General features: G+C 45.3%; 1 protein-coding gene across 1 annotated transcript; it reads right to left on the bottom strand.

Annotated features, from left to right (window-relative positions):
- Positions 1 to 7,182: 7,182 nt before the first annotated feature.
- LOC310807299 (LIM domain transcription factor LMO4.1) lies at positions 7,183 to 10,224 on the bottom strand. Its single transcript, XM_083673717.1, has 5 exons — positions 9,905 to 10,224; positions 8,708 to 8,948; positions 8,516 to 8,612; positions 8,122 to 8,280; positions 7,183 to 7,899 (listed from the first exon to the last, which is right to left on the bottom strand). The coding sequence occupies exons 2-5, from the start codon at positions 8,920 to 8,922 to the stop codon at positions 7,891 to 7,893; spliced, it is 480 nt and encodes a 159-aa protein (XP_083529843.1). The 5' UTR covers positions 8,923 to 8,948; positions 9,905 to 10,224; the 3' UTR covers positions 7,183 to 7,890.
- Between the last annotated feature and the right edge of the window lie 1,391 nt (positions 10,225 to 11,615).

Here is an 11,615-nt window from a genome sequence, read left to right as displayed (position 1 = left end):
TGAGAGTGTCTGCAGTCTGGCTCCATGAGGCTTATCAGAGTTCCTCTTTGACTTACACAAGTATATAAAATACACACACACACACACACACACACACACACACACACACACACACACACACACAGATACACACTCCAAACTTGTACTTTGTAAATAACTATAGTATATAGACTCAATCTAAACATTGACAGCTAATGAGTATATGAAGGTCACGGCACACTGGTGAGTGCACTATTTTCTTGTGCTCATGAATCTCAGCATAATATCCTTCTACACTCCCAAATGGGCTCTACACAACGTTCGAGTTGATGTTTGTGGGTTCATGAGGCTCATAGAAAAAATGGGTAAAAAGTAATGGAGTGACTATAATTACACATTAAACACCAATTATACAAGCAACACACACAGAGATACAGATAGGCCGACTTTCAGATGTGTTAATCCTCTGTCTGCCATCGCTGAGCTCATCAACAGTAGAGAATATGCAAACTGACTGCCAGATTAGAAACAAAGACAGAGGAGTGACCGTTGGTCAGATCTCTTATCTTCTGCTATACCTCCACAAACATCCACCGTGAATAGAAAGTTCAGTTCAACAGCAATTTGGTATGGCTCATTGACACACTGAGTTGACAAACCACAAACTGCCACCATTAGAAGACAGGAGAAACAGGGATGGATCTTCACACACACACACACACACACACACACACACACACACACACACACACACACACACACACACACACACACACACACACACACACACACACACACGGCCTGCCATGGCCCCCTATTGTCTGGCTGCGCAGGTGTGTGGGTGCTGATAACAGGCGGAGGTGCCCCATGGTTCAGTGATGTAGGGCTCCATGGGGGTTGGCTGGGAAGAGCTCTGCCCTTGGCCCTGTGCTGGCATTTCCAAGGTGGGGTGGCAGCATGGAGGAGGGCATGCCGGCTCCGCTTATCATCCCAGAGACCAAGGCACAGACGCCCAGGAGGGCCATGGGGAGTTGGCCTCCAGCCCCGATGCACCAAACACTGAGCATCAGCACCTTTCCTCTGCAGACCTTTCTCCAAACTCTGAGCGTTGTCTGGCGGGGGCCACTGTTAGAGTCACAGGCTCACGGGAAACACACAGTCCCCACAGTCTCAGGTTTTAGACTGGCCCCTCGATCAGGGCTGGGCACCTTTAACCCCAGTATGAAGGGATATCTCTCTCCAAAATACCAGAGCAGCACCCAAGCAAACACACTGACATTTCAGCTTAGGCACTATTTCTGATTAGGATCATTCCTTCTTCTTACATACATGGCACATGACACACCTTCAAACACTGAGAAAATGTGACTGGATAGTGGCACTATGATACTTCTACTGTAAGTGGAATTACCTGGAGGTTTCTCTTTCCATGATCGGACCTATCTTGATGAGAGGTAAGCACATTACTGTATACTTGCAACCTGTGATTGTGTTTGGTACTACACATCCAAGAATGAAGTTCATAAAGGTAAGAATGTGCCTTGAGTCTCTTCTAAACATTTCTCTGGGTCATGAGATAGTCCCCAAATGGCCTCCAAACATGGTTTTGTTTCGTCTAAACATACACTTACCCTGTTGTAAATTCATTGCCTATCACCCAAAACAACAGATGGTTTGCACCAAGGACAAAGTCGATAAAGCTGTGGGTTCTGCTCGGAAAAAGTTTGTTATGTCTTCCAGCTGCGTCCGAGAAAGCTTTGACTCTGGAATCGATTCTGTTCTCTCCTCCTTTTTGTGGACACCAACAATAATGTTCGAAAAGATTATACCTAGACAGTAGAGTTGGGGTTTTTCTCCTCGAGTGAAATAAGGAAGCTTTTTCAGGATGTAGACTATTCCAGGTCATCCACTGCGTGAGTACTAGAGGAGGGAATAGCAGGGGTCCAGCCTCTTAGGCCAGGCCCATGCTGGGCAGTCTACACTCCCTGCGTGGCAGTGCTATGCTCTAATCGGCTCTTACTGCCAGCGCAACCCTGGAAAGCCCGCTTTCTTATTTTTAGGGCATCAATTAGAGACCTTGGCTGGGATGTTGTGAGTTAACTTTAATGGGCAATTAGGGATAGTAGTGTAGTCTTGAAAGCATACCCTCTTGAGGAGTGCGAGAGGGGCATTGCACGTGGCTGCAGACCTGGAGAGCCCAGCATGCTGGTATAGAGAAGAGAACACAGTGTGCAGAGTTAGTATCAAAAGGCCAACGGTGCCTGCGTCACCGCTGACTGTGTGACGGAGATAATAGACAACAATGAAACAAACCGAAACTTGAGGTGATGAATGATGGATCCTAAGCAGGTGATGATGGAGCCCACATCGCCAGGAGATATTTCAGTCCTCAGCACTCTGACTGAACTTGCCTGCACTCCCAGCTCCTCGGGGATAAGAATAGAGTGACAAGAGAGAATGATATATGATCTCAGTCATTCAACTAAATTGGACAAATGAGGCCCACACGTCTGAGCTGTGAAAGACCTCCACAATAGGGCTGAATGAATAGGCCAGCACTATGTGTGTGTGTGTGTGTGTGTGCGCGTGTGTGTGTGTGTGTGTGTGTGTGTTGGACTATGTATGTGTGTGTGTGTGTGTGTGTACGTGTGCATGCTCACGTGCATTCGCGTGTGTGTGTGGTAGAAAGAGAGGGAGAGAGTTGTTGCATCTGCTCCTCATTAAAGAGCGCTAATGAACGCACGTGTGTTCCACCTGGTTCCAGGGAGAGGGGGTTGCCACACAGTAAACCTACCATGGAGTGCGTGGCCTTTCCCAACACTTGTGTGTTAAAGCTATCATAAAACCCCTGTCTCAAGACAAAAGAGAGAGTCGTGCAAGGGAATGAAGTAGGTCCGTAGACACTGATCTAGTGTCAGTTTTCAATTTATTTGGGGCCCAAAAGGCTAGGATAGAGGCAGGGTAAGCTGATGATAGATCTGTGGATACAGAGCGTGTTCAGGATGAAGGAGGAGGATGCTCAGGAGCATAGCGATGGGGGACAGGAAGATAGTGGCGTGACTAATGAGGTTATCACAGCAGCGCTGCATGGGGATGTCTGTGGTGCAGACGAAAGCGTTCCCGGTCCCACACTGAGTTCACCTCACGAACAGGCCAGGTCCCAGATCAGCATCTGTCCTCTCTCTCTCTCTCTCTCTCTCTCTCTCCGCCCCCCGCCCCCCCTCCCCCTGTCCCCCCTCTCCCGTCTGCTTTGTTTTGTATGGACACAACACCCCTGGGCTTACCTTACATGGGCCACACCTGGGATAGACATGGCCCAATCACACTGGGGCGGTGTTTCAACCGTTTCTATTGTGGATACAAAACGACGCCGTGGGTTGTTTGTCGTGCTCTTTCTTCTCCCTCAGCCTTCCTCCATCTCTCTCTCTCTCCCTCTCTCTCCCTCTCTCTCTCTCTCTCTCTCCCTCTCTCTCTCTCTCCCTCTCTCTCCCTCTCTCTCTCTCTCTCTCTCCCTCTCTCTCTCTCTCCCTCTCTCTCCCTCTCTCTCTCTCTCTCTCTCCCTCTCTCTCTCTGTGTCAACCACGGCCCGCACACCATTCCTCAACCGCGTCAGACTATGACAGCCATGCTAATGACAGCTGAATGCCTGCTTGCTCTTCATTTGGTAGAATTGGCAGTGTAACAGTTCGCTCAGAGCCTTAAGTGGTTGTTAATTTAATATGCAAATGACTCTCTTGTCAGTCTGAATGCATTTTAATGGAAAGCGTGTCTCGGAGGGCGAGGGTTGTGCAGGTTGTGGTGGTGGGCGGCGGGTGGGGGGGGGGGGGGGGGCGGTGGGGGTAGTCGAGGAGAGTCAGGGTGAACTTGGATCATGGTCTGATGGTGATGGTGATGGAGAGAGGTGGGGAGAAGATAAGACGCCGAACTGATTAGCACTTGAGCGGTGTTCTAAACGTGACGAGCTCAGAGAAAATTCAGTATGTTGGTCCAGAGGGTTGATACAGTAGGCTACATTCAACAGACTGGTCAGGAGGCTCCATTTAAAGAGTGTGACACTTATGGTAGAGCGTCGTTCTTGTCCAGAATACCAGTGCACAGCTACCGTCCAGCCTATGTGTGTCTTTTTGCTCTTTGAGTCAAATTGAAGTGATGGGGTGACACAGGGACGGTGTCTCGCTGTCCCATGTTCACCCTGTGTTCCAGGGAGATACCATTGTAAAGAGAATTAGGGGTTATGAGAGGGAGCAAACACAAACATCAGCCTGCACAAACATGATAGTACAACAGGCATTAGCACAGACAAAAATGTGGGGGCACACACATACCACATACACCGTCTGTCCCCGTCCCCGTCCCCATCCCCATCCCCGTCCCCGTCCCCGTCCCCGTCCGTCCCCGTCCCCGTCCCCGTCCCCCCCCGTCCCCGTCCCCGTCCCCCACACACACCTACATATCAACACATCTACACACACACACACACGCATACACACACACACACACACCTACATATCAACACATCTACACACACACACACACACACACACCTACATATCAACACATCTACACACACACACAGTCGAATCCTCTATCGACAACTTTTCTGTTAATAACAGACCTTGGCACAACCTTTGAGCACACATTGGTTCAGTTGTAGACATTTGTGATAAAGTAAGGTGAGTGTGTTATTGGGGGGGTGGGGGGGGGGGTGGATTGCAGGCGGTGTTAAGTCAAGCAGGAACCCTCAATGTTGCTAATTTATTTACAGATTTAATTAGATGGATAGAGCCCTCACAGATATAAGAAAGAGAGGAGAGATGTTGCCAGCGTTACAGCACTTTAATTATGGCACCAGGCTCCTGATCCCCGTGCGCTGCTGTCTGGGGAACCAGTTAATTAAAATCCTCATTATTTTACTTTTAATTAGTTCCCCCCTCTTTTGTTTCCTTTCACCATATGGCCGTGTTCCGTGGTCAAATTAACGTAATTGAGCTAATTAAGCCGATCAGTTTAATTATTCAAAGCGTTCTGATTGGGCAGGAACTTTTCTCTCTCTCGCTCTCTCTCTCTCTCTCTCTCTTTTTCTCTCTCTTTTTCTGTCTCTCTCTCTCTCTCCCCCTCTCTCTCTCTCTCTCTCTCCCGCTCTGACATTCCTGTGTGAGGCTCAGAGTTGTAAAGTATTTTTCTTTGTCATTAAGCCTGTTCTCTACCTCCCTGTACATGACAGTGAGTTATTGCTAGACTTCCTGTCTTCACAAACATTCCAGTAAATTCATAACTCATTCTCATTCGGTATCAATCACCAAGTCAGATTGAATCATATACAGGTAGCTATATTTGCCACCTACTGCACAGTGTTATCTGAGTCAACAAAATTATTCCTGAGCACACTAAGTGAAATGTACATTCCCTTCATGTTGCCTGAATTCCTTATCACCAATCATTTTGTGCTGCTGGGCATGTTCAAGGAGGATACCAGAAATAGTTTTAGCAGAACGCGACAGCTTTATGGACACAAAAAGGGTTCTCAACATAGCTGCAATTCTGTATGCATCCTTCGCGGAATGGCCACAGCAAGTCCATCCTTGGCTTTTGAAATGATAGCCTACTGTAAAAACCAGTTTGAAACGAAACCTATGACTGTAAGTGCTATATGCCTGTAATAGTACATTACCTGCATGCCTGTCTGTCAACACAGAAGTTCTTTCAACAGCAGGATCTGCAGCCTTGGCTCCTGACAGTGAGGACATCCACATGCCTCGTGTTCTCTCACGTACTGTACAGTCCCTGGAACACATCGGATATCACAAAGGTCCGGCTAGGTGGATTTTAATGGAGGTGTGCGCTTTAATTCCAGCACATTGTCAGATTGCTCATAACCTTCACTTTGGCCCCGCAACAGACGCCCAGTCATGAGATAGAGATGATCTTCTTGGCAGCACTGCTGGCTCTAAGAAAGTCGATCAGCATCATAGGAGAGCTGGCCAGATAGACTCCATTTTGGATCCCTATCAGAGGAGTGGCTGGGCAGAAGAACACCACTTTAGGCCTCCATCCCTTTCATCAGCTTGTATATGGATATCCTGGCTCATGTTCTCGTCTTCACACAGCATGAGGCGTGGAAGCTAAGGCAATTACACTCATCTGCATGTGTTAATATGATTAATTAGCTAGAATAAACACTTTCCTATGACAGAAGCTACATGGTGAGCCACACACCTGCAAAAACCCTGATAAAAGACAACGCCTCATGGCAAAGAAGCGTTTTTTTTTTTACGAAAGCTGCTAATTGGCATCTGAAAAAGCTTCGGCTAATTAGTAATATGCAGATGAGGCTTGATTGGTTTGAATGCAAAGTGTAACTTGTGGTGCGATGGGATTCAAATTGTGCAGAGGTTTTATTTCCTCACTATCTAGATATGAGGATAATTGTAATTGTGATCATTTGCATACGGTAATGAATTTGCGTGATGCTTCTCAATCAAACATGGGATAAATAACTGATGGCGTATCAGCATCTACCATGACAAGTGGGACTTTTTAAATAGCTTAGCGCATTAAGGTGCAATTGTGATGGGTGCTATACTCCAAGCCAAGGTGTCAAAGTATGGCAGATGCTATCGACAGTTTCCTTGTAGCTGTGTATTCTACAGCATTAATCACCTCTGACTACCAAACCCTGTCTCTGTGAGCTCCAGATTCAAACCCAGCTTTCATTTACATTCAACAGACACATTTAGTTTAGGCAAATGAGCTACAGGAACTGACAAAACGTAGGTAATTTGAGAACGACACAGAGCAGAGAGGGTGGGAAACAAGCTAGGCTGGGAGTTTCAATTGCAGCCTGGTAAACGGTATAAACATCCGATTGTTTTTTTACACGCTGGATGCAAGAGGAGCCACTCCCCTTTAATTAGCCTGGCTCCGAGATTAGACTTCTTTATTCGAGTCAGCCACGGGATATGCCTAAAGTTCAGCCTCCCAGGAGCCACTGCAGCAAAGATACACGACTCATGTTTAATTGCTTCTGTAAATGGTCAGAGCTCAAGCCCTCTAATTCCATTCCTCAGGGTAATCAGGCATGTTTTCACCATGAAGGGCTCGGGCCGGAGCACAGAGCCACACGAAGTGGGTAACATGCACTATCACAAGACCAGCAAAACCCAACTCAACTGCACAAGGCCTTTACCTCAGTTCACTTCATGGTACAGTAAAATCTTTTAATAGGATTTTTTTTCATTCAGCAATTTTACATATTGACCAAGCATCCATGATTAAAATGGATGGGACATTAAGGAAATATAACTTTACTGGGAAACACACAATACCTTTATAAAAAAGAATGTACATTTTTCCTCATTCCTAGACCTTTGCCATCCGCATAGGATGTTCTAAAATCATAGAGTGAGACTAGTATAATTACAGACGGGGATTGTTCATCATTAAAGTAATGGGATATTCCCAGACAAACTGATTACTACATTAAGAGTTTCTGAGCGGTGGTCCACCAAAAAAGCCTCTTTGTGTCTTCGTGATCTTCTTCCTCACCACTAAAGCTGTCCACAAACACCACACCTTCCACTTTCTGAAAGAGGCTTGGTGATGCACACAATTGGGTGTCCTTTAAAAAAAACGTTACCTTCAGTCCTCAAGGCATGTTAGCTTGATGTGGTCTACATATCGTCTTTGAGTGATGGACAGACCAGCACTACATCTCATACAACTCAACATGACTGTGTATGCACTGTATATGTTACTTCTCAGGGTTCAGGTTGATACTGTGAGTAACAATGACCTCCAGGTCAAGAGACACGGAGGGTGATGATGGATCCACCACAAAAGCATCGGGGAGCAGGATTGAAGAAGGGTCCTCTGGAGATGAGTGAAGGATGAAAGGAGAGGATGAAGCCACACTCAGCACACCTACGGACAAGAGGAGGGAGGGAAAACTGGGTGACCATGATGTCATCGAATCATCACTTGGGAGAGTACTGGACTTTTACTGTATTAGATGGTATTACATTGTTCTATAGAAAGTGAGTAACTCGATTTTTTCTCTGTCTTTCACAAGCCCCTATCATGAGTCTAATGTTCATCTGTACAGTGTGAGGGGCCCCTGTGGTCCTGCCCTGGTCCCTGTCTCACCTTCTGGTCAGGCAGCACAGGGTTGCTCTGCAGTGGGGGGAGGTGACTGCTGAGCAGGGCCGCCCCGGGCCGGTCGTGTTCACAGAAGATGGTGCCGTTGACATAGTGGAAACGGTCGCCTGGCACCAGTCTGTTTCTACAGGTGGAACAGCTGAAACACTGCGAATGAAGGAGAGCAACAGTGGATAGAATCCTCATCCTGAAACCTGCTGAAACCTGCCACTGAAATCCACCCCCTAATTCACTGAAGAAATACATTTTGACATTTTTTTTAAAGGCGAGTGCTTATTCAAGCTAGCAATTATGACTTTAACGCAAACATATTGTAGCATGCAATGGCGATGACACACACACACAGGCATCTAGAAGGGCGCCTCTTGGCCAGGGGTCTTACCTTGAGATGATAGACATTGCCCTGTGCCCTCATCACCATCTCGTTGGCAGGGATAGACTGGCCACAGGCACTGCATGCCCCACTGTGACCAAACAACCTGCAGACACAAAGCAGAGGCAGCTCAGTCACCTGGGCTTGGAGACGAAAGTCTCCCCCACTGTTCTCTCCTTAGAGAGCCATATAGGACCTCACCTGATATAGTCACTCCGACACAGAATCATGCCCCCTTTACTGTAGCAGGTGGTGCCAATGTCACCCAGCTGTGCATGGCAGCAGGAACACTTGAGGCAGCATGTGTGCCAGTAGCGCTCCATGGAGAAGAGCAGGAAGCGGTCGGCTATCTTCCCCCCGCATCCTGCACATGACCTGGGGGGCGACGATCCGCCTGGCACCTGACTGTTCACCATGCTGGGCCCACAGGAGCTTCTGGAGACTAAAATAATATCAACACTTAGAGTACTCTGTATTTCAACTATTATCTCACTGATAATTGCCTCATTTGTTAAGATTTTGTTCTCAATTTCATTACCAGCAACAGTTTGAGGCAGTTCAAGAACTCAAAATAGTTGGCAAATAAATTAAGGACAGCATAAACCTATACACATTAAACTGTACTGAGGTTAACCAACAATCACCACATGTCAGGAAAAGGGCACTTGTACAGCTCACAAGCCAAGACAGGTAAACGGAGTTACTTATGGTTGGTGAATGAATGGCTTTGGATATACTGTAAGGGATATCTTGCCTGCGTCACAACAAATCCTTATAGGTGGTTCAAAGACATCTGTTCAATTGTTATTGAATAACATTTTAAAAACTATATTATCATATACAAGTGTATTGTTGTCCTAGAAATACAAATTAAATGTGGTCTATCCTTCAAGTTTATGCCTTGTCATTTGGCCATCCTAAGTCTACTATAGATCTGATTTTGTTTTCGCATGATTATTATTATTCATTATTTTTTTGCATGATAAGTTTATTTAGTTGGATCAAATGTCATCATAGACAGATAAGGAATGTGATAAGGAACAGAACAGACCCACATTTAAATTAAGCACAAAAGTAAAGCTTATCTATTGTTGATAATTATTGTCTATCTGCAACATTTGTAACAGATTGAAATTCTGATTGAAACACGTGTGTGTGAAACTAAAGTACTCTGGTAAAGCACTGAGGCGCAGCCAAAACAGGCAGATGGAAACCAGAGCCTTGAGTAAGAAAATCTGAAGGCTATTTACTTTTGCACTCATAACTTTTGATTACATTTTAAAATACAATGCAGGGAGGAGAGGACTAGTAGCCTATTTTGATCATCAAATTATTTCACGCATTACGCATAGGCTGTAGGCTATATATAATCTATTACGCACGAGATAAGATGCTCACCTTGATGTTCCAGTGGATTCGGATACGGAGAAGTTTTGTAGGACAAAATTCAATGAGCCACGCCGGCGTATAGTCGTACAATAGTTACAATTGACTACAGAAAAACTCTGATATCCATACTCTCAGCTTGCAAAAAAAAATGATAGAGCGAAACATTGGTAACGCTGCGAAACTGACGAACGACGATGACGTCAAAAAGAAAAAGCCCAGGTTATCAAAGATAATGTAATATCATATACGAGTTTTAGAGAGGTGGCTTAAAGTAGCTTTTTATGAACATTTGTTCAGATCTATCAGTCAGCGCTCAACTACTCCCAACGCCTTTGACAGCTATACTATTTACCAAATTGAGCAAGCGGGTATTTAAATCACATCTTGGTGACGTTATGAACATGTAGTTTGCGCAGCCACTAGACGGTCAGGGGGTGGGGTTACTGTCAAAATGATTTATGCGTTTGTAGCGGACCATATCCTACCCTCATTAGATTGAACTACTTAACTATTATTGTTGTTTCCGAACATGGGAATTCATTTTACAATGTCCACAGAGATGGTCACTCACTCGTTTTCTACATACATCCCTCACACCATGTTTTCTAAGAGCAACTTAATGTAAAGTATGACATAATTCATTTTATTATATCATAAACCGTGTCAAGACAATGCATCTTCTGACTAAGATGTTCTTAATGCCTGGCCTTTTGCCCATAGTCACTCTTCATCATTACATCTTTGGGGACATTGGAAAGATGTGGACTGAATCCTATGCAAAATCCGTAGATGAATCAAGTAATGTTCAATTGCATTGCAAAACCAATCTTAGCTTTGGCAAGAAATAAATCCATGGGATGCTCTTTCTGCACTGCTTGCTGAGTGCCAGTAGAGGACAGTGTTACCTTGGGTTACACTGTTCAGTGTCCGCCCATACTGTATGCAGGACAGTGGAACTTGAGTGTGCTGCCAAAGTGCCACATGACACAGTTTCTAAGTGTTCATTCACTGCTCTGTCTTTTGTGTCTAGTATGTAGTATGTTGTACAGTTATAGGATGAGGCAGTAATTCTGTGTAAGGTGCAACAAGCTTATCACAGTCTAGAACTGCGATTGCTGGGACCAGTCAACTGGGAGTTGAATTTCATTTAGAGAGCCATTGAGAATATCGTTAGCTCAGAGAGTAAATGTTATTTTGTCATGTATTACAGTTATTTTCTGGTTGTTATTGGGAGTGTGTCTTCTGCTCTGGTTAACCTTAAACCCACGCCGCCCACCGCCACTTCCCAAAGGCCCTGTTGATTTCCGACATATTTCCTGTTCCTATGTCAAGGCTATGCTGAAACTCACAGTTCTCTGTCAGGGCTGGACAACACCTGTAACTTCCAGTCTGGTGTCCAGGCCAATATAAACTCCTCCGCAGCATGAGGCTACAGCCAAAACAATCACATTCAGCGAGGAGAACTTCATACAGTATAGCTCACAGCCTTTATGAGAAATGCTCCTTCACCCGATGCTCTGCTCAGTGACAAATTAAAGCTTTAGTTTAATGTAAACCCTCATTGATTTTCAAAACATAAATAATCCTGACTTTATCTTAACTGTATAACCCAATTTAAATTCTCTGCTGTCTCTTGAACCCAAGTATTACACCACTCCCTAATCCTATTGCCATGGCTTTCACTAAAATGCAAGAACAAACATGTTGTCAAACGTTGTCA

Source organism: Argentina silus (genome assembly GCF_951799395.1).
Source record: "Argentina silus genome assembly, chromosome: 7".
In the NCBI taxonomy this organism is placed as follows: domain Eukaryota; kingdom Metazoa; phylum Chordata; class Actinopteri; order Argentiniformes; family Argentinidae; genus Argentina; species Argentina silus.
This window is presented reverse-complemented; position numbering and strand designations above follow the sequence as displayed.